This window comes from Camelina sativa, chromosome 1, assembly GCF_000633955.1.
Source record: "Camelina sativa cultivar DH55 chromosome 1, Cs, whole genome shotgun sequence".
Lineage (NCBI taxonomy): Eukaryota > Viridiplantae > Streptophyta > Magnoliopsida > Brassicales > Brassicaceae > Camelina > Camelina sativa.
Genome location: NC_025685.1, coordinates 7,409,232 through 7,434,762, shown reverse-complemented (window position 1 = coordinate 7,434,762; position 25,531 = coordinate 7,409,232). Strand labels below are relative to the sequence as shown.

General features: G+C 36.2%; 5 protein-coding genes across 6 annotated transcripts in view; 4 read left to right on the top strand and 1 right to left on the bottom strand.

Annotated features, from left to right (window-relative positions):
* Window positions 2,314-9,095, top strand: LOC104781679 (DEAD-box ATP-dependent RNA helicase 13). Of its 2 annotated transcripts, none has more exons than XM_010506405.2 (15): window positions 2,314-2,634; window positions 2,753-3,082; window positions 3,485-3,669; window positions 3,749-3,943; window positions 4,073-4,249; window positions 5,437-5,825; window positions 6,754-6,934; window positions 7,079-7,201; window positions 7,289-7,405; window positions 7,557-7,661; window positions 7,931-8,071; window positions 8,175-8,240; window positions 8,383-8,541; window positions 8,638-8,719; window positions 8,859-9,095. In XM_010506405.2, exons 1-15 carry the CDS (start codon window positions 2,445-2,447, stop codon window positions 8,915-8,917), a joined length of 2,499 nt encoding a protein of 832 aa, XP_010504707.1. In that variant the 5' UTR covers window positions 2,314-2,444; the 3' UTR covers window positions 8,918-9,095. The 2 variants fall into 2 exon arrangements, with proteins under 2 accessions (XP_010504707.1, XP_019102266.1); XM_019246721.1 differs by having other exon boundaries at window positions 3,482-3,669.
* On the bottom strand, window positions 11,053-18,075 carry LOC104781668 (topless-related protein 2). The gene is made up of 25 exons (XM_010506395.2): window positions 17,808-18,075; window positions 17,507-17,686; window positions 17,290-17,403; window positions 17,033-17,191; window positions 16,773-16,950; window positions 16,551-16,683; window positions 16,340-16,455; window positions 16,049-16,181; window positions 15,625-15,734; window positions 15,434-15,503; window positions 15,260-15,330; window positions 15,073-15,168; window positions 14,909-15,001; window positions 14,690-14,817; window positions 14,339-14,573; window positions 14,073-14,231; window positions 13,882-13,977; window positions 13,518-13,667; window positions 12,827-12,937; window positions 12,533-12,709; window positions 12,315-12,443; window positions 12,130-12,225; window positions 11,863-12,045; window positions 11,597-11,772; window positions 11,053-11,500 (listed from the first exon to the last, which is right to left on the bottom strand). Exons 1-25 carry the CDS (start codon window positions 17,885-17,887, stop codon window positions 11,278-11,280), a joined length of 3,396 nt encoding a protein of 1,131 aa, XP_010504697.1. The 5' UTR covers window positions 17,888-18,075; the 3' UTR covers window positions 11,053-11,277.
* Window positions 20,536-21,441, top strand: LOC104705145 (F-box/kelch-repeat protein At3g16740-like). Its single transcript, XM_010421127.1, has one exon. It carries the CDS (start codon window positions 20,536-20,538, stop codon window positions 21,439-21,441), a length of 906 nt encoding a protein of 301 aa, XP_010419429.1.
* Window positions 22,063-23,239, top strand: LOC104705134 (F-box/kelch-repeat protein At3g16740-like). The gene is made up of 2 exons (XM_010421120.1): window positions 22,063-22,342; window positions 22,428-23,239. The coding sequence occupies exons 1-2, from the start codon at window positions 22,063-22,065 to the stop codon at window positions 23,237-23,239; spliced, it is 1,092 nt and encodes a 363-aa protein (XP_010419422.1).
* LOC104781653 (pumilio homolog 24-like) overlaps window positions 24,969-25,531 on the top strand; it is a 5,095-nt gene continuing 4,532 nt past the window's right edge. Inside the window, exons 1-2 of the mRNA XM_010506376.2 lie at window positions 24,969-25,290; window positions 25,409-25,462. Coding sequence (XP_010504678.1) covers window positions 25,081-25,290; window positions 25,409-25,462 — 264 coding nt within the window. The 5' untranslated portion in view covers window positions 24,969-25,080. The remainder of the gene's footprint in view (window positions 25,291-25,408; window positions 25,463-25,531) is intronic.

Genomic DNA, 25,531 nt, shown 5'->3' with positions numbered 1-25,531 from the left:
ACTATTTTTATATATTATATATTCCCTCTGTTTTATAGTATAATATATTTTAATGAAAATACCCATATTAATAAATAATTACTTTTAAAAAGTTAAATCAATCATAAACAAATTTACATAATATAAAATATAAATTTAATCTAAAAATTGTATAAAAAAGTAAAAACATCATATATTATAAAACAAAAATATTTTTCTAAATATTCTATATTATGAAACAAAGGGAGTAGAAAAGAAAAAAACACACACTAGTTTTAGAACAAAAAAAACCAGAGTCTTATTTAATGAGGAGATTTTTCAATTAATTGCTTGTGGAAATTACTAAGATTTTGATTTTGAGTTTTTTTTATTGACTATAGATATGTGAGAGTGTTTTGACTTGTGACTAATTGTGTGGAGATACGCTTCACAATAATTATAAATTTATATAACTAATTATAATGGATGTAATGAGATTTCATATCTAGAAGGACAAAAATTGTGTTAATTTGTATTTTTTTCGTGAATTTGTAGCTTGTTTTCAATTCATTATAGTTTGATTGATTTTTTTTTTTTTATAAAAAACTGTGAGCTGTCTTAGGTAATGATTAAACGTATAGAAAAACTTTAATGTGTGAAAAAAAAATTAAAATTGGTTATGACGTTAACGTTATGTAGTGTGATTTATATATTCATTCAAGCACATAGATCTAAAAGTTTAAGCTCAATAGTATAGGTTATCAAATATGTGATTAGTTACGAGGTCTCTTTCATATTTGTTGGAATCTTATGAAACCAACGAGGCGGGTCATATACTCATATACATCTCTTATGTCTCTAAGAAACAAAATGATTATCTTTTTAATTTTAAGTCGTGTGGCCACTATAATTATGCCAGGTGATCTCCCGTGATCAATAAGTTCCAAAACTCTATTATTTGAAATATTACTACTAGCTCATTATGCATTTCTATTGCATTTTCATTTTCTTTCCCCGATCTTATCAAAATTTTCATCCTTTTTTTTTGGCCTTCTTGGACGTAACCTTAGCTGTCTAAATTTCATAGCGATAATGTGTACTCGTATAATAAATTCCATGACCTGTGTGTCCCCGACTACGTACACTCTAATAAGAATTTTCAAACTAATCTACGGGATATATATGTAGAAAATTATGTGTGTTTGAGCATCTTAATAACTTGGAATTGCAATGGAAAGATTCTAGTATTGGTTTGTTTATCAATGATCAATGATTTGACAAACCAAAAACTAAATTTTCATAATATATTGTAATATTTTGGTCAACCAATCTAGTTCAAAACAAACTGCATAGATTAGGTATGACTACGATATTCTAACACACAAAAAAACAGACTTACCAAAATAAGAAAAAAAAAAAAAAGAACTCATTGAAGTATTCGAAGAAGTTGGGTAGAGAGTGAGAGAGAACACGTAAATAAATTGGACATGTTGAAAAATTGGATTCTGTTCTGTTAGGAAGAATTTTCTTCGGATCCCTTTTGTGGTTGCGGTGAAGAGACCCCACTCCACTCCTTCGCTTTCACACTTTTTGACACTTACGTTCTTTTTTTTTTCTTTCTCTCAACACGACTTTTTGTTTTTATTCTTCGTGATCATACTATCGCAAATACACTTTATACTATATATAATTGCACTTAGTGCATATCAAACACTCATTCATGTTGATACACATTTGTTTCAAGCCATGCGAGAGAAGAATAACATGATTCCTTTTGTTGTTGTTGTTGTTTAACGTACGAGCCATAAATTACGGTCAGCATCCATGATATAATTACTGTGTTTCTCTAGAGAATGTATTAAAAGTTTAAAACTAGCTAGAGTCAAATGAGTTCAACAACTTTTTTAATTAGCACTAATCACTACTAATCAATGCTCCAATTGCATGCTAATGGGCTATTCACTCGTCACTTTAGCAATAATGACAGCTAAAAGCGTGCAATAATATCGTTTTTATTAAATAAAATTACTCATTTGTATCATTATGCAGCCCAAAAAGTAAATTCTAAAACTACGTACTATAAAAACAAAAAAAGTTTGTGCTCCAAAACAAAGATTTTAAAATTAAATTCAAGAAAGTATCAAAAATTAAATAGATTGGGTTTTTGCAGATAAAAAGCTAATAATGGGCTTTATGAGAAAAGCCCATAAATCCTAATCCTCCATTTTTGGTTCGAAGCGACTCGGGTTGGTACAAGGCAAATTACTCGGTTTATATTAATTCAAGTTAAACCGAAACCGGTTTAATTACATCACATCGTCTTGTTCCGATTTAGGGTTTATGAAAGTTTTTAGCTTTTTTTTTGTGGAGATACTTCATCTCTCTGCCAACGACGACTCCTCTACTTGGGGTTGGGGGGACAAAGATTCCCAAAGCGCTTCCCTTTAAACATTTTGTGATCATTCGAGCTCAAATCAACAGCTAACATGGTTGCAGGCGGCAATGAATCTTCCTCGATGGCGAAGAAGAAGAGCAAGAGAACTCATAAGAGAAAGCGTGAGGAGGATTTCGAACGTATTGATTCACTTCCCTGGAGCTCTTCTATACCTATCGGAGAAGACGACGAAGGCGAAACCTTCTCAACTCTATTTGCAGGTTCAGGCCAGCTCGACGGAGGTAAACAAAAAAAATTGTAATTTTGTAATGTTTTTATTAGAAAACTCAAATTCATGTCATTGCTTCGCCTTGTTAGTTCAGTGAAAAGTCTGAAACTTTATATACTTTGTTTGGGTAGGTTTCCTTTCACTTGAGGAGATTGATGAAGCTGATTACAATTTAGATCTTCCTGCGATTGAGAGTGATGTAACAGAGAGAGAGTTGAAGTCGAAGAAACAAAATGGAGAGAACGATGATGGTGACAATGAGGATGTGGATGAGATAATTGAAGAAGAAGACGGAGATGGAGAAGGAAGGGAAGATGAGGATGATGATGAGGATAACTTGGAGAGTCTTAAGATAAAAGAGATGAAAGCTAAGAAGAATAAGGAGAAGAAGGAGCATAAGAAGAAGAAGAAGCAGAAGAAGATTAAGGAGGCCGAAAAGTATAATGAATCTTCTTCTGCTGGTTAGTATTTCATATGCTCTTTTGTTCCTTTTTTACCTTTTGGTGCAAAATAGGTAAATCATTACTAGGTAGTCGGTATATGACAATTTTTCTTAGGGAGATTTAGATTTGGCAATGAATACTTAAGTCTGTTGATGGTCCTTTACTGGTATCGATAGATTTGACAAGGGTAGCTTCATTTTAGCCCAGCTGAAAGAATTTTTTTTTCGGTTCATCTTTTCAAGTTTCTCAATTTGAATTTCTTCTGTTCGACCATTTTCACGTGAGTTGGAAAATTATTGAATATTTTCAACTATCTCTTATTACCTCAAGCACTACTTTATGCCTATCTTTGAGGTTTGTTATTATGTCACCATATTACCCTCAACTTAAGTCATAACGGTAGATTATCGTTTGTAGCAGTTAGCTGCGATGAGGAGAACAAAGTAGAGGAGCAAGTTGAGGAAGACGAGATTCGTCCGGAATTTAGTGCATGGAGTGAGATGAGACTACATCCACTACTCATGAAGTCAATATACCACCTCGGATTCAACAAGCCGACAAAAATCCAGAAGGCTTGTTTTCCCGTTGCAGCATATCAGGGAAAGGTAAGATGACCAGCTTTTACTTTCTATTAATTCCCGAAAAATATATTTTATTGATGTATGGTTCATATTTGGACCACAGGATGTAATTGGCGCTGCTGAGACAGGATCTGGAAAGACTCTTGCTTTTGGGTTGCCCATACTGCAACGCCTCTTAGACGAGCGGGAAAAGGTTGGTAAATTGTATGCATTAAAAGGAGAAGAAGCAAAAAAATATGCTGCAGATGGCTATTTACGAGCTCTAATCATCACTCCAACTAGGGAACTTGCTCTTCAGGTATCCTTTACTATCATCACATTGCTTTCTTATTTTTTTCCTTCTGACATGACATGCTTCTTTGTTCACTTTTGGTTGAGGGTCATACGGAAGTTCTGAAATACAATTCCTGCTTTTCCCGTATACCAGGTGACGGATCATCTTAAGATTGCTGCCAAGGATCTCAGCGTCAGTATCGTTTCTATTGTTGGTGGGATGTCATCAGCGAAACAGGAAAGACTTTTGAATGGGAGACCAGAAATAGTAGTTGGAACTCCAGGAAGGTTATGGGAACTTATGTCCGCTGGAGAAAAGCATCTTGTAGAGGTACGTAATGCATAATTGGAGACTTGCAGAATCCTGTGCTTCTTTTTAGTTTGGTATCTTGCTTTTACATTATCAGATTCTGGTGTAATTATTGTATTTGTGCTAAGGTGCAGAAATCAGATTGTAATCTTATATGTTTTCTTGAGAATGAGTATGTCTGCTAATTAAGGCATGTGTAAATTGTTGCTACTATTATTTAGCTATTCGTAGACAATGTGTAATGGTTCTGTCTTTTTCTGATCTCTTTGGCAGCTGCATTCCTTGTCGTTCTTTGTGTTGGACGAGGCTGATCGCATGGTTGAAAGTGGTCATTTCAGGGAGCTGCAGTCTATAATCGACTTGCTTCCAGGGACAGATAGACCAAATGAAGGGAAAATGCAAACTGNCCCGAAAAATATATTTTATTGATGTATGGTTCATATTTGGACCACAGGATGTAATTGGCGCTGCTGAGACAGGATCTGGAAAGACTCTTGCTTTTGGGTTGCCCATACTGCAACGCCTCTTAGACGAGCGGGAAAAGGTTGGTAAATTGTATGCATTAAAAGGAGAAGAAGCAAAAAAATATGCTGCAGATGGCTATTTACGAGCTCTAATCATCACTCCAACTAGGGAACTTGCTCTTCAGGTGTCCTTTACTATCATCACATTGCTTTCTTATTTTTTTTTCCTTCTGACATGACATGCTTCTTTGTTCACTTTTGGTTGGGGTCATACGGAAGTTCTGAAATACATTTCCTACTTTTCCCGTATACCAGGTGACGGATCATCTTAAGATTGCTGCCAAGGATCTCAGCGTCAGTATCGTTTCTATTGTTGGTGGGATGTCATCAGCGAAACAGGAAAGACTTTTGAATGGGAGACCAGAAATAGTAGTTGGAACTCCAGGAAGGTTATGGGAACTTATGTCCGCTGGAGAAAAGCATCTTGTAGAGGTATGTAATGCATAATTGGAGACTTACAGAATCCTGTGCTTCTTTTTAGTTTGGTATCTTGCTTTTACATTATCAGATTCTGGTGTAATTATTGAATTTGTGCTTAGATGCAGAAATCAGTTTGTAATCTAATATGTTTTCTTGAGAATGTGGATGTCTGCTAATTAAGGCATGTGTAAAATGTTGCTAATATTATTTAGCTATTCGTAGACAATGTGTAATGGTTCTGTCTTTTTCTGATCTCTTTGGCAGCTGCATTCCTTGTCGTTCTTTGTGTTGGACGAGGCTGATCGCATGGTTGAAAGTGGTCATTTCAGGGAGCTGCAGTCTATAATCGACTTGCTTCCAGGGACAGATAGACCAAATGAAGGGAAAATGCAAACTGTGCAGAGTAGTGACACAGTTTCCAACGCCCCAAAGAAGAAAAGACAAACTTTTGTTTTCTCAGCTACCATAGCGCTGTCTTCGGATTTCCGTAAAAAGCTAAAGCGTGGCTCCTCGAAGTCAAAGCAGTCATCATCTGGTGAAGTGAATTCTATTGAGGTTTTATCTGAACGAGCTGGAATGAGAGATAGTGTTGCAATCATTGACCTGACAACTGCATCTATTTTGGCTCCAAAGATTGAAGAATCTTTTATTAAGTAAGCACTATTTGACTTTTATCCCTCCAGAGCTTTCATTTTGACTGGGTAAAAATTAAGCTTTATTGCTTGGAGGACACCATGTTTCGACTCATTCTTTGCGTGCAAAATATACAGAAATCTTTGATGGAACTTACTCTTTTGGTCTATTTCAGTATTCTTAGTATCTTATAATAAACTACAGGTGTGAAGAGGAGGAAAAAGATGCTTACTNGAGCAGAATTCAGATTGTAATCTAGTATGTTTTCTTAAGAATGAGTATGTCTGCTAATTAAGGCATGTGTAAAATGTTGCTACTATTATTTGTCTATTGTGTAATGGTTCTGTCTTTTTCTGATCTCTTTGGCAGCTGCATTCCTTGTCGTTCTTTGTGTTGGACGAGGCTGATCGCATGGTTGAAAGTGGTCATTTCAGGGAGCTGCAGTCTATAATCGACTTGCTTCCAGGGACAGATAGACCAAATGAAGGGAAAATGCAAACTGTGCAGAGTAGTGACACAGTTTCCAACGCCCCAAAGAAGAAAAGACAAACTTTTGTTTTCTCAGCTACCATAGCGCTGTCTTCGGATTTCCGTAAAAAGCTAAAGCGTGGCTCCTCGAAGTCAAAGCAGTCATCATCTGGCGAAGTGAATTCTATTGAGGTTTTATCTCAACGAGCTGGAATGAGAGATAGTGTTGCAATCATTGACCTGACAACGGCATCTATTTTGGCTCCAAAGATTGAAGAATCTTTTATTAAGTAAGCACTATCTGACTTATATCCCTCCAGAGCTTTCAATTTGACTGGGTAAAAATTAAGCTTTATTGCTCGGAGGACACCATGTTTCGACTCATTATTTGCGTGCAAAATATCCAGAAATCTTTGATGGAACTTACTCTTTTGGTCTATTTCAGTATTCTTAGTATTAATATCTTATAATAAACTACAGGTGTGAAGAGGAGGAAAAAGATGCTTACTTGTATTATATTTTGAGTGTCCATGGACAAGGGCGGACAATTGTTTTCTGTACATCAGTGGCAGCTTTGCGGCATATCTGTGCACTTTTAAAGATTCTTGGACTCGATGTTTGCAAACTCTACTCAGATATGAAGCAGCGAGCTCGGTTGAAGGTACAACTTTCTATTACTTAATTATTTGTCCGCATGAATCTTTTGCTATAATAATCAAATCATTTTGTTATATTCTGAGGTACACACGTATTTAATATTGTTACTTAGCATCTTTTCCTTTCGACACTCTTTTATATGTCACAGGCAGTTGACCGTTTCCGTGCAAGCGACAATGGAATACTCATAGCAACAGATGTTGCAGCAAGGGGAATTGATATTAAGAATGTCCGAACTGTCATTCACTACCAACTTCCACATTCTGCAGAAGTAAGCTAAGACCGGCTCTAATGTTTTTGATTGATAACATTTCTACAAGATCTGAGCCTTTTTATACATATCTTTTTATACATATAGGTATATGTACATAGAAGTGGGAGGACTGCTAGAGCATTCGAAGATGGATGCAGTATAGCTTTGATTGCGCCAACTGATATGTCAAAGTTTTACACGTTATGCAAGTCATTCTCTAAGGTATATATTCACACTCCCAAAACAAAGTTTAGATATCCTCAGAAGTTAGTTTTTCATAAAGAAAAACACTGAGTTGGGTAATGCTAAAGTAGATATTTTTACTTCCGTTTGGCTACTTACATGCTGAAGGTTCCTTTGTTTGTGCTTACAGGAAAGCGCAAAGATGTTCCCTTTGGATAGCTCTTATATGCCAGCTGTGAGGAAGCGATTATCTCTGGCACGTCAGATAGACCAGATTGAACGGAAAGGCTCTCGGGTATATTCCATCATTATACTGAATGTACTTGTATTCTATGGTTTTGTGTAATAGCACCAGTGTGTTAAAATTTGGAAATAAATGCAGGAAGTCCAAAGTTTCTATTACCATGTTTGGAAATATATTAACCCTGGCCTATGTGAAATATTTTGTTGGTGGTCTTCGTATTAGCTTCACACTCACTGCCAGAAGCGGGATGCTTTTTGACTCTTATAGCGTACTTAACTTTCATTTTTGTTATTAATTTGTTTATGGTGTCTGTTATCCAGGAGAAAGCAGACCGGACCTGGCTTGAAAAACATGCTGAATCCATGGAACTTGAATTGGACGATGAAGAAAGTGAAGAGGAAAGAGTGGACAATGTCAGGCAGAGAAAAGCTACCTCCGCACAACTTAATAAGCTGCAAGAGGTTTGTCACTCAAAAGAAAAGTTATTCTGAATCATGAAATATTAGTTTCCCTTTAGAAAATCGTATAACAAATTAAATCTTTGACGTCTGGTTAAACCTGCAGGAACTTAGCTCGCTATTATCACGTCCGATGCAGCCTAAGAAATTTTCAGGCCGTTACTTTGCAGGGGTAAATTATATTACTCTTTATCTTTTTGTGCCACAGCCTCTATGTCCCACATTTGGAAATAAAAAAGCTTTCTAGCTCTCTTCAGAACAGAAGGTGCTGCTGCACAAGACACTTATCAGTATTTTTTTTTTATATGTCCCAGGCTGGAGTGTCGACTCTTATGCAGCATCAGTTTGCAGAGATAACCAAACAAAAACAATCACAAATGCAAAGTGGTGGAGGTAAAAAGAAAAGAAAGCTTGTTGTCATTAACCAGAACTGCATCGAACCTCTTGAAGCCCTTCGTGCTGGTGGTAACGAGGTACTTTAGTTCGCATGACCATATCTAATAATTGATGTTCCCAGTTTACATTGCATGACCACCATACGTGATGAATGATGTTGTTGCTTTGTTCAGATGCTGAACATGAAAGGTCAGAGTGCAGAGAAGAGGCGAGATATAGCGAGCTTGAGGAAGAAAAGAAAGGACGAGAAGATAGGTATATATATTTTATAAATTGCTCTATTTAATATTTAACTTACTTTCACTGATGTGTGTGAGCTTAATTGTGCCCAGTAATGGACTCAGTTGAAACTTAAACAGATGCTTATGATCTTGTTGTGTTGTGCATTTTTCAGGTCGGCGTGATCAGCGAAGGGACCAGAAGAAAAAGAGAAAACTAATGGCTTCTTCTTGATCCAATCAGATTTTGACCTTATTATAAGTTAAAACCATAAAATTATAAACTAGTGTACGTCTCACTCTTTTCTCTTTATCAGATTATACAAGTTAAAAACTCAAAACTCATTTCTACCAGATTATAGCTTTCATCACATTATCCTCAATCTGTAAGAAAGAAAAGTTGTTAAGTATTACTCCAAATTGTGGTCGAGACCCCTCTTTTATGTAAAGAAGAAAATGCATAACCAGAAGAATTTGTGAAAAATATATGAATATAAGGAAAAAATATAGCTAGTTACATCTACATGAAGTGTAAGAGAAAAATGGTCACATATACCAAATATATTATTGTATTCTCAACTATATAAAGTATATGTATTACATGGTTACATGCATGAACTATATGACGTTATGTGGTCAACACCATAGACATACAATCCGGTACACTGGTTGACTAACTCCGGCAAAGACCGATGTTGACTCTAGCGTTGACTAAAAAAATGTATTCTATTTTTTTTTCTTTAAAAAAAAATTATATTAAATAATTAATGGTTTTTCATAATTAAAAACATATTCAATTCAATATCCTAATATTTTTATATATCTCAAATGTATTCATTCTTATAATTAGTTAATTTTTTATTTTTAAAGCTAAACTAATAGTTAAATTAAAATCATTGATAATTATTTTCAAAATGTAATATAAAGGTATTTGCAAAATACTCTTATTCTATACCCTTTTGCAAACATACCCTAAAATCAAATATTTTGTTTTGCTAAAATCATTTTGACAACATTAAAGTATCTAAAATTTTATAGTAACAGTATCTAAAATTTTATACAACATTTACCATGCAAACTTTAGAGTAAATAGTCATATATTCAATCTTTTGTATATTATTTTTCTAATGAAAGTATTTGAATTTGATTTTATTGATCTGTAGTATTTGAATAATCTGATTATCAAAGATTTATATATATAGATATATATAGATATCTTGAAAATAATTATTAATGGTTTTTATTTAATCATTAATTTAGCTTTAAAAATAAAAACTAACTAAATTATAAGAATGAATACATTAGAGATATATAAAAATATTTAGATATTGAATTGAATATGTTTCTTAATCATGAAAAACCAAAAATGTTTATATATAACATTTATTATTTTTGATTTTTAATAGATTTTATTTTTTTTTTTTGATGTTTATATACATTTTTTTTGGTCAATGTCGGAGTCAACATCGGTCTTCGCCGGAGTCAGTCAACCGGTGTACCGGATTGTTTGTCTATGGTATTGACCACATAACGTCATATCGTTCATGCATTTGGCCATGTAATACATATAATTCGTGTAGTTGAAGATACAATAGTATACTTGGTATGTGTGACCATGTTTTCAAGTATATTATATGTATCTAACCATCTTTTTTCCTGAATATAACTCATTTCATTTCATTTTTTTTTTAGAATAAGGTTATTTTATGTCTTGTCAAAACTCAAAATACTTAGTAAAAAAAACTAAAATCTCATGATTACCTTATTATAAATCTGATCTAAGTAAATATTAACTTACTTTCACTGATGTGTGTGAGCTTAGTTGTGCCCAGTAATGTACTCAGTTGAAACTTCAACAGATGCTTATGATGTTGCTGTGTTGTGCATTTTTCAGGTCGGCGTGATCAGCGAAGGGACCAGAAGAAAAAGAGGAAACTAATGGCTTCTTCATGAGCATGTATCTTTCCAAGATTATGTTAATCCCATCAGATTTTGACCTTGTTATATTTTAAAAACCATAAAATTATAAACTACTGTACGTCTCACTCCTTTCTCTTTATCAGATTATAAGATAAAAACTCAAAACTTATTCTACCAGATTATAGCTTTCATCACATTAGGAATCCTCAATCAGTAAGAAAGAAAAGTTCTTAAGTATTACTCAAAAATTTGGTCGACCTCCCTTATGTAAAGAAGAAAAGGCATAACCAGAAGAATTGTGAAAAATAAGTGAATATAAGTTAAAAACTCAAAACTCATTTCGATTTATTTTTTTTAATAATAAGGTTATGATTTTATGTCTTGCCAAAACTCAAAATACTAATAACAAAAATTAAAATCTATAATTACCTTCGGGAAGAAACTGGGCACTCAGACTAATAATAAATAAAAATTGAAATTCTCAGATATCTGACAAATCCATACATCAAAAGCTACTACAATCAAGATTATAGCCTTTTAAAACTTGTTCTAATACCGCCTGATTAAATTTATGAATCTGATTTACAAAAACGGCACAAGCTATCACAACTTTACAATCCAAATCTTTTTAAAAAGATATATGTCAACTAACTTACTTAACTGACACCACTATTTTTACCTTTGAATCTGATCTGAACTTGAGTTGTTAGCCGCCGACGAACTAGAAGGTCGTCCATTTTCGGTCCCTGCTTTATCTAAACCAGCCACGATGCCAACACCCCATCTCCTTGAAAGTTCTGATGGCTCAATCACTTTGACCGAACCATCAGAGAGTCCAACAGCAAATTGATTCGCTTCTTGGGGATGAGCTGTGATCACTTGGGGTATGATCGGTGCACTATCACAGAAGCAAAAGAAAGCACAATAAGTTCACCAAATCAAAACGGTCAGAACTATAGGAGCTTTATATGAAGGTTTTGTAAAACACGGGTACCTGTTCGGTGTTGGTTGAGGCATGTAAGCTGATGGAGCAATGCGACATCTGAGTCTCAATGTTTCAGCATCAAACACTGCAATGTTTCCATCAGCAAATGACGCATAAACCAGCTGGCTGTTGCATGAGTAAGAAGCAGAGGTTATGGGTGAAGAGAGAGCTTCTTGTGGCACCCACTGCACAAATATGACAAGGAATGTCAGACTCAGTTTTGTTCTAAGAAAAGAATAGATGTGGCGGTAAAAACAAACGATTTTCTGGTTTACCTTATGAATACACTCCATCTTTGACCCATCATAGATGGCAAGCTGTGTCTCATGGGAAACCAATAAATGAATTTGGTCATTGTGAAACTGGACTCGTGTGTCGCCTACTGGTGCTTTTCCAGGAGGTAGCTGGATCGCTGAAGATTTTTTCTTTTCCCACGAATCAGCGGTCCAGAAGAAGAGCTGTAAGAAGGAATTTGTGAGGTTACAAGACAAGATGAGCACAACAGCTTTCAAAAGCATTTTAGAAACAAAAATTTGCGTTACCTGAGCATCTGCACCAGAAGAGACGAGAATGTTGAGCGCCTTAGAGAAAGCTAGACCGGTAATATGCTTCTGGTGACCTTTCAACTTTGTTTTCACCTATAGATTATGAAAGATATTACATTACAGATTCATTTACAAGGTGAGTCGGCAATTACAACACAAGTTTAGTAAACCACGTATGATACCTCATCTACCCTGACGTTGTAGATATGTATACTTGAGTCCTCCATCCCGATTGCGATAATGTTATTATCTTGAGGATGAAAAGCCAAGAACGTTGAAGCAGGTGGCGGTGACATGAAAGTCGTCATTACCTGTGAACCATGTGAAACATGCCACTTAGCTCGCATATTTACAGATATGTTGTCCAGAAACAAAACAAAAGTCTGATAAAGACTCTTACTTTGAAAGTCATCATATTGAATAGCGAAACCTTTCCACCACAAGCTGACATGACGTACGAGTCATTCTTAGAAAGAGCTATACACGGAACAGTTCCTTCAGGATTCTCTGGAACATCATTTGTCATTAGGAGACCGCTGCTAGGCTGCCAATGCTGTGGAGTTACACTAGCAGTTGCCTTCAAAATAAAGAGACACACTTTCAGACACTTACGCAAGAGAGCTTCAAATAAGTGACTCAACAACTCTCATATATCGGCAAACAACATGAGGTGTAGAATTTAAAAGTGGATCACCTTCCCAGTTGGATTTTGCTCATTGCGGCTCCATTTCCATATTCTTTGCACTCCATTTGATCCGAGCGCCAAAACGCCAACGCCAGAATTTGTATAGAGAAGCCGAGCAACCTTTAGAATTTTTATAGCAGCAAAAAATTATTCCAAGATATTTATTAATGAACAGAACTTTTGATGGAAAATTTCAAGCTGAGACGACAACAAACCTTGCTAACAGAATCCTTGCTATCTGGCATTGTCACTTGTCTGCACTGAGTCGGATCGACAATTTCCGTGAGCTCCAACGGTTTAGACTTATCAACAGACTCCAAGATTCTTGGCTTTTCCATACTTCTTGACATTGCTTCAATTCCATTCTACATACATAATAACACCAAAGTTGGATGACAAGCAAAGTGTACATATTATGAATTACTCAAAAAACAGAACCACAATCGTTTGAACTTAGGCCACAATTCTAATCTTCCCATTTAATTCAGTTTAGTCAGGGAATGAGTCCATAGATTAAGGATTCTTGATTGAAATATGAGAATATATAGCAAAAAAAATCTACTAAATTCTTATACATACAGGAATTGGGGTTGGCCTTGCAGGAGAGTCTGCNTTGATATAGCAGCAAAAAATTATTCCAAGATATTTACTAATGAACAGAACTTTTGATGGAAAATTTCAAGCTGAGACGACAACAAACCTTGCTAACAGAATCCTTGCTATCTGGCATTGTCACTTGTCTGCACTGAGTCGGATCGACAATTTCCGTGAGCTCCAACGGTTTAGACTTATCAACAGACTCCAAGATTCTTGGTTTTTCCATACTTCTTGACATTGCTTCAATTCCATTCTACATACATAATAACACCAAAGTTGGATGACAAGCAAAGTGTACATATTATGAATTACTCAAAAAACAGAACCACAATCGTTTGAACTTAGGCCACAATTCTAATCTTCCCATTTAAATCAGTTTAGTCAGGGAATGAGTCCATAGATTAAGGATTCTTGATTGAAATATGAGAATATATAGCAAAAAAAATCTACTAAATTCTTATACATACAGGAATTGGGGTTGGCCTTGCAGGAGAGTCTGCGTCCATGTGTTCAATTTTACCAATAGCTGGGCTGATGCTTGGAGCCATTGCGGAAGTGGATACCTGAATCACCAGCATTGACCCTCGAGTTAAAACTGGACGAAAGGCATAGGTAATAAAAAGATTACAAGTATAACATGAAAACGAATTATTCCAACCTTCATATCAATGGATGCTTTAGATGCTTCAAAAGACCGAGCTTCAAATGCTCTTAAGGTTCTAAGACCATCAGTATTTGCAAGGATCTTGAATCCATTATCTGCGGTGGTAACTGCAAGAAGATTCCCTTCCTTGTTGAATCTCAATCGGGGTAGACTCTGATATAAGCAATACGTACCATTAGTAAAGCAACAGGCTCAAGAATACGATAGGACTATATATATACAAGTATCCAAGACGAATATTTTGGGCAAGAATTTCATACCGGAAGTCCTCCTTCAGCCTCAACAGTTGTCAACAGATTTGTATTGTCCATGTCCCAGAATTTTACTTGATTTTCTTCACCAACAGCCAAGAAACGGTTACGGGTTGTATCAAACTGAACAACTCCAGCTGATTTCTTCCTAAAGCCTACATAAGTCCTCTTTAGGGCACCTTCGCTCTCATTCCACTCAACAAGGAAAGAGTCTCCATCTTTACTCGTCCCACAAGAAAATAATCTAAAAACACAGCAGTTGTTTACTTAATTTGAGCTTATATAAACTGTTCAGGAGATTTTGAATTTATGACAGAGACATAATATTCAACTCTAGCTCTTCAAATAAGAATGATATACCTGCTTCCATCAGCACTGTATAGCATCGTTGTACACCACTGTCCTGGTGCGTCGTAATCAACCCGAGAACCAACATTATCATAGAGCCAAGCCTTGATCTTACCATCAAGAGCAGTTGAGAATATAAACTGCATAGTAAAAAAAAGAAGAATATATTACACACAAAAAAAAAGACGAAAGTGAAAGCTTCAGGTCTTTTAAAACAAGAGATGCCTTTACCTGAATGTTTTCCTTCTGATGAGGGCAAATGGAATAAACCGGTGCCTCATGGCCTTCAAAAGTGTAAAGCTTCTTCCCACTCAAATCCCACACCTAAGGAATCTCATAATTAGATATGAAAATAATAATAAAAACCAAAATTCAAAGTGACAATCCTAACCCACCTTGATCAATTTGTCATCCCCACAAGTCACAACACACATTTGTTTGTTTGGGTAGGCGAACGCCAAGTCATTCACACAGCCTACATGAGCATCAATCTAATACAAAGAAACAAATGATTGATGGAAAGTTTAGCACAAATGAAACAAAGAAAATAAACAAAGTACACAAGAAAAGATTTAAACATGCCTCGAGGTGTTGACGCAGGTCCGAGCCTTGGTAGGCATACACATGGTACAAATGTTTAGTAAACGAAACCCCTGTACACAGAAAACAATACCCAAGTTCAAACTTCGTGTCTACTTGAAACTACATCTATATCTTTGAAACGGTTTTGGGGAGAACAATCTCCATTTACCATACCAATCAAATTTCCATCTGGGCTCCATGCTACACGAGTGACAGATATCGATGGGTCTTTAACAATAGAACCCTGGGAAAGAAAATGCAATCACCATATTAACAAAAATCATCACTTAAAAGCTGGATTAGGTTAGTGTTAAAGTATGTTTCTAGGAATTTAAAATAAAAACGATGGAAGAAGAAAGAAAAACCTGAAAGATCCCAGAACAAGCTGCCATATTCCATATCTTAAAAGGCTCGGTGACAACCTTCTCTCTGGATCCAACTTCCCACAAGGTGACTTCGCCGCTTGAACAACCAACTACAAGCAATAGACAAGTTATAACGAGATCCAAATAAATAAGCTATTCTCTACTAAGCTTTTTCATGGTAGCAAAGGACTAACCAGCGAGTAAAGTGTGATGGGAAGGGTGAAAATCCATGCTTATCACCACCGCCCCTTGGCGGATTGTACTCACGACATTTCTAGGGAGGTCATCAAGTGACACAGCGGGATGAGAGTGAGCAGGATACGTAACCTGTGATTTGAAAAGTANAGCAATAGACAAGTTATATAACAAGATCCAAATAATAAGCTCAACTTTACTAAGCTTTTCATGTTAACAAAAGACTAACCAGCGAGTAGAGTGTGATGAGAAGGGTGGAAATCCATGCTTATCACCACCGCCCCTTGGCGGATTGTACTCACGACATTTCTAGGGAGGTCATCAAGTGACACAGCAGGATGAGAGTGAGCAGGGTATGTAACCTGTGTTTGAAAAGTAGAGTCATACTCAACATTACTCCAAAGCAACAAGAGATTTTTTGCTCATTAAGCATTTCAAAAACAAGGTTTGTGCAGACCGCAAGCGTTTCATGCAGACCGCAAGCGTTTCAAGCGTTTCATGCAGACCACAAAATAAGTACCTCATTGGAGGTTTGTGCAGACCGCAAGCGTTTCATGAGTTGTTCGTGATCAGGATTTTGATAATCCATCAGTCCTAGAGAGTTTGACGGTCCCCGAGTGTGTTTCAGCACATTAACTGTTGTGAGCAAATACAGAAACAGAATTCAGGTCTTAGATTTTATTTCCTAACAACTCTAATAATATCCAAAACACAAGAAACATTAAATATACCTTGACTTGGCTGCATAGGAAATGGGGATGCAGCCACAACACCAGATGGTACTGATGAAGAAGGATTAGGGTTTGCCATCCATCCAGCTAAAGCATTGGCATTAGGAGCTGGAGCAGGATTAGGTTGGAAAGGCTGCACAGATACGATGGTTTCGTCAACACTCAGAATCAAAACATTAAGTTAAAACAAAAAAAAGGTGGAAGGTGGGTAAGTGATCCTACTCCACCATGCACTCCAAGAGGAACAAAGTTTGAAGGCCTTGCAACAGCAGCAACTGGAAGATTCACAGGAGTGAGTGCACGAGCACCATTTGCTGGTGAGCAAGAGTGATCCAAGAACAATGTTTTGATGTCAGGATTAGGCCTTGGATTTTTGCATAGCTGGTGCTGCCAGTTCAAGCTGCAATTCCCAAAAACACACATGTCAACACACTTAACTCATCTCTATCAAAAAAAAATAAAAATTACAACTCATAGTTCACCTTTGATTGATCAAAGTTCTCAGGCGAGAAGCTTTGAAAGTGGGGAAGGCTAGCTTCTCCCTAAACAGAGGATTTGCTTCAATCAACTTCTTCAACTCAGTGTACATTATAGTCCTCGCCGACTTTGTATCACCATACTTCGACAACTGTTCATTTTCCCTAAGAAAACACAACAACAACACACTTGTCAACACTAAAGTGACAGCCTTTTCAAAATCCAATTACATCAAAGGCAAAAGCAAAAGCAAAAAAATAACCTAAAATTGTCCAGAGTAAGAAGCTGAGTAATCTCCTTGTAAAGCTCCTCGTTAAATGTGGCGAAAACTTTCAAGTCTTTAGCCAATATCTCAACAGCTTTTGCCCTGTCATTCCTGTAAAACAAACCCACACACACACACACACACAAAATGCATCAAAACCAAGAAACACAAGTCTGTCTAAATATCCGACCAAACAACAAGAGAAAATCATTACCGATCTAGAGCTTCGAGATACTTTTGCTTCCTAATCTCAAAGAAGATTTTCATAGAGTAACGATTATCATCGACCTTAGTGAAGCCAGAGAGATACTTCTCAACCTCATCCCACTCTCCAGCAAGAGCTTTCTCTTCAAAGTACTTAATATTAAAGAAGAATCCAGATTCTTGCTCTAACCTACACAACACAACCACACCACAAACACAAATCAAACCCAAATTCCCAAAATTTATCCAAACATCAAAATTACGGCAGAGAAACCAAAGAAGCCGTGGACAAGCAACCAAGAAAGACTTACTTGTGAACAGATTCCTTAAACTTCTCCTCATCCAAGAACTGAAGGATTAAGAAAACCAACTCTCTGCTCAAAGACGACATTTTTTCTCAAACTCACAGAAGAAGAAATCAAGCGATCTGGTGAGCTTTTTCTTGAAAGATGGGTAAAGGGTCAAACTTTTGTGAAATCGAGTTGGGGAAATGGTTTTCTAGGGTTTTCTCTAGTTCTCCATCTCCTCGCGTCGCAAAGCCAACCAAAAAAAAGAAAAATGAAGAAAAGCTGACCCCAGAGAGAGAGGTAGTAATCTCAAATTTATATTACTCACAAAAGAAAAAATAAAATAAATAAAAATAAAAAAGAAAAAGAAAAAAGTACGACTTGTTCTCCACTTTCTTCGATGCGTTTTGTCACACAGACTGTAGTTTGATAAGCTATCCCCCTTATCACTGATAAGTTGATAACCTCGTTAGCTTAGGCTGTTTGGTCTGATCCCCTTTGCTTATGGCTTCTATCTCATACGGTTGAGCCCACCGGATCTCATACGTGGTATTGTGCGAATGTGACTTGTCTTGAACACGTGTTTGGCTTCCGATGCGTTTCACCGGAATATAACGGTGGGATGCGAAGCACTAGAATATAAACCCTTCTTTTGGGGGGAGGGATCACGTCACGCGGATTCGAGAAATGGAATTGAACTGAATTGAGCAGAGGTGATACTGGCGTCCGCCACATGTTGTTGCCTTTTTAGGGGGAATGACGTGGTCTCGATATATTTGTTGTGATTCATCTCTCCAAGCGTGTGAGTTCATTATATATATCGTGAGACAATAGGAATAGATATATCATCATCTAACGAGTTGAGAGCGACTGCTATAATGGCCGCGACCAAATCCAGCCAATAACTTTACTCTCTTTGTTTGATTAAATAATCTAAGCAATAGCAAAAAAAAACATAAACTTGTTTTCTTCATATTTCAAACATATTTTTTGAGAAAACAAAATGATCAAAGTTTCTTATGATCAATGTTCAAAACATAATTAAACAAATCTTTTATTTTTATTGACAAAAATCTAAATAAATGAAAATATCTAACAAAATTAAATAACTAAACAAAATTTAAAGAAATATGTTTCGCGCGTTTTTCGGGAATTCAAATCCTAAAAGAACACCGTTAGTCAACAAGTTAATGAGTTCCCCGCGTTTTTCAAGAATTCAAATCCTACGATGTAAAATACTATTGGTCGACAAGTTAATGAGTTTAGCGCGTTTTTTCAAATTCGGGTTCACAAGTTAGTTATTGAGTTTAGCGCGTTTTTACAAATTTAAATTCTAATATGTAAAATACTATTGGTCTACAACTTATTGAGTTCTGCACGTTTACAAATATGTTTTGCACACGTTTTTGGAAATTTAAATTCTAATATATAAAATATTATTGGGCCAAAAGATAATATGATTAATGTTTTAAACATAAATGATTAATGTTTTATTATTGGGCCTAGGGTAAATATTCTGATGATAACCAAAACAAAAAATAAAATAAAGAGTGATTGTAACCATTTTGTATGCATATAGTATATAAACAAAAAACTAGTAATTTGAATCTCTCTAATGAACCACATGGTGTGAAGTGTGAACATATTTTCGCTAACGATCGTTATCTATTAAGTTTACTAGGCAAGCATGTCAAGGTCAGAATTTTTTTCATCACGGAAAATGCTTAGTTTTCGTTAAAGAAACCATATTATATCAATCAAAATAACCAGAGAAGCCTTTTTCCTGCAAGTGACGGTGTGTTGAAATAATTGTCTCGTGTGTAATCATAGGATTTACGTCTCTAAGTTTAAGAACTACTTACTTGGATCAAGTTTAAGAAAAAATTGAAAAAAAAAAACTGATGATTGTTGGGTTTCCGTTACTAGCTATCTCTATAACTATAAGCTAATCAAGCTGATTTTGCTACTTGAGGTACGGGTGATGTTCTTAGAAATGCGTTTGCTTATATTATCAAGCTGAACAATTCCCGATTATGTAATGTAAGACAGACTTTAAACTAGTTAGACAAAACTCTCTCGTCCATCCACATCACGATCAATGTTGTTGCTGTTGATGTCGACGAAGTCCATCACTGTAGATTAAAAAGCCCACTAAGATTCTGAAATCCACTATTGACCCATTAGGTTTCTATGCCTTCAAGACTTCGAATGCAGCCAGACGTATTCTCTAAGTTTTGTAGCCGGAAGATACGATAGCATTCGAAGCTTTGACCTAACTTGGATATGAAGGATTCAACAACGGCGCTGTCCGATCTTCCACTAGATTTGGTAGAGGAAGTGCTCTCTAGAGTTCCGTTAAGATCTCTTAGAGCAGTGCGAACTACTTGCAAAAACTGGAATGGTTTGTTCACACATCGTCGGAGCTTTACAAAGAAGCACATCCGTAAATCAAGAGCAGCAACTAAGAAGAGAGATTTTATGGCAATCATGAGGATCAATGCTAGTGTTGATCTAATGAGTTTCAATCTCCGTGGACTTGACAATGATGACGACGTTAAAACATTTATAAATCAAAAAGCTAAATTCATTAGCCTAAACGATGGAGATGGAGTTAATGATATATATATATAGCGTCTCTCACTGCAGTGGCTTGTTGTTATGCACCACCAGAAAAAAAAATTCGAGGCTTATGGTTTTGAACCCTTATCGTGGGCAAACAAGGTGGATCGAACTCATTGATCACGAATGCTACATGGACTCGTACGCTCTGGGATACGAGAAGAAGAAGATGAAGTCCCATCGTTGCCACAAAATCTTGAGATCTATGGAAATGACCTCGATTTTTCAAGATAATTTCGGACTCATGGAGGAACGACGTCTTAAGTATCAAATCTACAATTTTAACCCTGATTCATGGAAGGATATTAATATTTACCTCACTCCCGATAGGGACTTGCGGTTTTATACACGTGACGTGTCTCTCAACGGAAATACTTACTGGCTTGTTAAAAGGAGTACTAACTGGTTTATGCAAAGGCCATCTTGCTCTTTATCTCGAATGAAACCATTCGGCGAAGGACGAAGATTCGGAGGACGAGCAATAGACAGATGTAAGTTACATTTCCAAAACATGTACAGACTAAGAGTGGAAGGACGAGTAAGAGTAAGAGACAGCCCACATTTCTTTTTACTCTGTTTTGATTTCACAACGGAGAGATTTGGACCGCCACTAGATTTACCGTTTGACTATCGCCAAGACGATAGTGTGTCTCTATCTAGTGTAAGAGAAGAACAGCTTGCAGTGTTATGTCAGCGATCCGATACATTAGAGATGGAGATATGGATTAGTAATAAGATTGAGCCCGAAGCGGCGTCGTGGAGCAAGTTGTTCGTAGCTGTGAACCTGAAAACACGTCTTACTTTCCCGTTTGAACATGGGAGTTTTTTTGTTGACAGAGGGGAAAAAGTCGTTGTAGTTTTTGATAGAGACTTAGAGATGCACTGCGTAGCTTATATCATCAGAGAGGATGGATATTTTAAGAAAGTGGATCTTGGAGAATATATATACAACTATGATTGCCCAGTAATTGTGTGCCCTTATGTTCCAAGCTCAGTGCAAATCAAGCAGGCTACACCACGAGGCAATCATGTTGATTAAGTTAGTCCATTTACGAAGTTTAATCCCTATGTAACTTTACAGTTTTATATTTGTCATCTTCAATCATTAATGATTAATTATAAAGTCAACAATTATTATAAATAAGCAGTTAATTATCTGATTTCTCAATTGGCTATTCCAAGTTCCAACTTTTATTCCAATATCCTTCTTTGGACTTTATACTTGGAAGCTCTCTTTAAGCATTTGGCTAGCTAGCTGAAAAGAAAGGAGTATTGTTATATATGCACGATGCAATTGCTCTCTGTTTCACGTGACTTGGTACCATCTGTTTTTGCAGCACACGAGCTTGAAAGCAGAGGCTTGCTTACTATAATTAATATGACTCCTCTCTCAGTATCATTGACTGACATCACTTTGTGTATAGGAGAACGAATAGGCAGTTACGTTCACTTGTAAACATAGATAAATTATGTGGCACTACACCATTATTTTGTTTTAAACCTAAATTTGTATACGATGATGCTAAAAAGCCCCGTAGGATTCTGAAGCCCACTAATAGGTCCAGCAGCTTTCTATGTCTTGATGTCTTCTTCTATTGTCTTCTTGAAGAGGAGAAGAGTTTTCGAAGCTTAACCTAACTTGGCAACGACAGATTCAACAATGGCGGCGATGTCCGATCTTACACAGGATTTGGTAGAGGATGTGATCTTGAGAGTTCCGTTGACATCTCGTAAGGCAGTGCAGTCTACTTGCAAAAACTGGAACACTTTATCCAAACGATTGAGCTTTAGAAAGATACATGATGTCGTTAAAGCAAAGGCAGCAACAAAGCATGAGTCTCTGGCGATCATAATAATGGATTTTAAGGTTTATCTAATGAGCTTTGATCTCCGTGGAATTCACAATGACGAAAATGTTGACACATCTATAAAGCGAGAAGGTAAACTGATTAGCCTAAACGATGTAGATGGAGTCGATATATCTAGTCTTCCACTGTAGTGGTTTGTTGTTGTGCATCACCAAAGAATGTAATCCGAGGCTTGTGGTTTGGAACCCTTGTTGTGGACAAGCAAAGTGGATTGAACCTAGAAACTCTGACGGCAGAAAGGACAACTATGCTCTCGGATACGAGATTGTAAAGAGCAAATCGCATCGAATTCACAAGATTTTGAGGTATTTGGATGTTCACGACATGAGTCATGAAAGGAATCTATTTGGTCAGTTTCAAATCTACAATCTTGACTCTAACTCATGGGAGGATGTTCAGGACACACCTCGCTGGAATCTACCTTTTCATCAACGTGGCGTGTCTCTCAAGGGGAATGCTTACTGGTTTGTTCAAAGTAAAAATCTAGGAGGTTCTTGTTTTTTACTTTGTTTTGATTTTACAACGGAGAGATTTGGACCGCATCTGGGTTTGCCTATTCACCCTGTTGCTGAAGATACCGTGAGTATATCTAGTGTCAGAGATGAGCAACTTGCAGTGTTATTTCAACGGCGTGGTTCATTACATATGGAGATATGGATTACGGACGAGATTGACCCTGGCAAGGTGTGGTGGTGGAGCAACTTGTTCTTAACGGTGAATATTAATCCACTTACTAGTTACCAATACCCATTTGAACATGGAAGTTTCTTTGTTGACGAGGAGAAGAGAGTCGCGGTGGTTTTTGGTAGAGACATGGATGAACCTGATCACGACCACTTCCGCTACGCAGCTTATATCACTGGAAAGGATGGATACTTGAAAAAAGTAGATCTTGGAGAATCTACATTTAAATCTGGTTCCCCAGTTATGTGCTCTACTTATGTTCCAAGCTCAGTCCAAATCAACTAAGCTGCACCAAAGAGGCAACCAGATTGATTACTTAGTCCATTAAAATTTACAAAGCCTTATCTATGTTTTATTTTTGTCATCATCAATTTATTATTATTATTATTATCACTTAATTAGCTGGCTTCTCAAAACCTGCTATATTCATCATCCTTGCATTTCCAAAGGATATAGTGAATGAAAGTAGTACTGTATATCAGTATATGTATGTGATAACTCTCTCCTTGGCTTTTCCAACATTTCTTTGAAACGACAGCCGAATGCTTCTTGGAATTTTTACTGTGGAAGCTCTCATTAGCAATTAGGTGAAAAGAAAGAAGTAATAACCATGGCACCGTTACTCTCTTTAAATCAACATCGTATGGTCAAAATCTGGCAGAAACTAAGGGGGTGTTATTCAACAAAGGTTTTTAATAGATTTAAAATATTAGTGGATTTTAGAGTCAAATGGTTTTATAAACGCTTTAAACGTGGATTTGGATGTCATTAGTGGATTTGAAAAGCTTTACTCATGGTTTTGAAAGTCATTTATTTACTAGTGGACTTTTTATTTTATTTTTGAAAGTAAATAAAAAAAAATATAACTTATCCATAAATTATGTTGTGAATTAAAACCAACTAATTAAACTAATGGAACTGTTTAATTACGTTACATTACCTTTAGTTGGTAATGCAACTGTTAAATTACGTTAAGTCCATCTACCTTAGTCCATTGCATTTCTTGAGCTCTTTGAGTAGGCTTGATTGTCCTTCCTCTCTGGATCTTTTGAGAGGATACTACACAATCCATAAGTTTCTGTCCCATGATCAGACTAAATTTAGGAGAAACTAATAACAACTCAATTCTTATATCGAATTAAAATATATAAGCATCTGCATTAGCATCTATGATCAAATCTATATAGTTTATGGGGGTTACTTGATATAGCTTGTTGTACGCCTTTCCTGTAGTCCACAAACATTTTCGGTAACAGGTGGTCCTTCACAAAGTTCTCAGTGAATATTGATAGCTTGCTGTACGCCTTTCCTTTGGCCATGTTGTTCTTATCAGCAATGTTGATAAAACATTAATTTTATTTTCCAGCGGGTATAACTACTTATGCAGAACAAAACTCTCAAATAACTTATGAAACAAGAAAGAGGTAAACATGAAGAAAATTTGAGAGTCAAATTTCGCGTAATAATGATGACGACAACGACGATGACGAGGACGATGATGATGAGGATGATGACGACGACGATGATAACGACAACGATAACGATGACGATGATCGTCGACAACAACGAATTGATTTTATTGGGAGAAATAATTATGAAAAGAGAGATGAAATACTTAAAAGTTGTTAGGATTGTGTTTGTTTATGTTTTGGATGTAAAATACGTTAAAATCTAAAGTGAAACAAAATCCATTGGAAATAGAATAACAACGATTTTATAAGTGATTTAAAATTATCTAACAAATGTTAAATCCAATAACAGCAGATTTTATTATACTTTTAAAAATACCTAATTAAATAACGCTGAATTTTGAAATACACCCAACTCCGTTAAAATCCAAGGTTGAATAACACCCCCTAAAAGATTTGGCAATAAACCGAGATGCTAATTGATTTTGATGCAGAATCGGACCGGACCGGACCGGTTAATGGCAAAGCAGTAATTTTAAAGAAGCGGGAGCCTTATTTTGGTACTTTTGTCTTGTGTGTATCGCCGTCTCTATCTTGTTCTCACTCAAAAACCCTAGAAATTGTAAAACCCTTTCGGACCCCTTTCTCTATCTCTCTTCTTACACACAGACACCACCATTACAGTTTCAACTCAAGCTTTTATTTTTATTATCAACGATGTCTTCCAAAGGTCTGAAAACGCAGAAATCGACCAAGAGGAAGGATACCGAAAGCTCTGACAAATTCGTGTCTCAGAAATCGAAGAAGCCAAAGCTGGTGTCTGGAGACCAAAATGTTAAACCTAATTTTGGTAAACCTAAATCTTCTGGTGACAAGGAGCATCAGAACGTTAAGCTATCGAAGAAGGAGCTTCGTGTACAAGCTAAGGTAAAAAACATTTTTTTTTTTTTTTGGATATGGAATATGGTTTCTGATTTAAGCCAAGTTGGAATTAGAATATGGTTTCTGATTCTTATTGAATGTGTTTTTTTGATTTGGATTGCAGGAGCTAACAGAAGCTAGGAAGAAGAAGAGAAAGCCTCATTACACTCTTGAGCAAGTATGTATCTTTTTGTAAAATTGAGATTTTTTTTTTTTTTTTTTTTTTTTTTTTTTTTTTTTTTTTTTT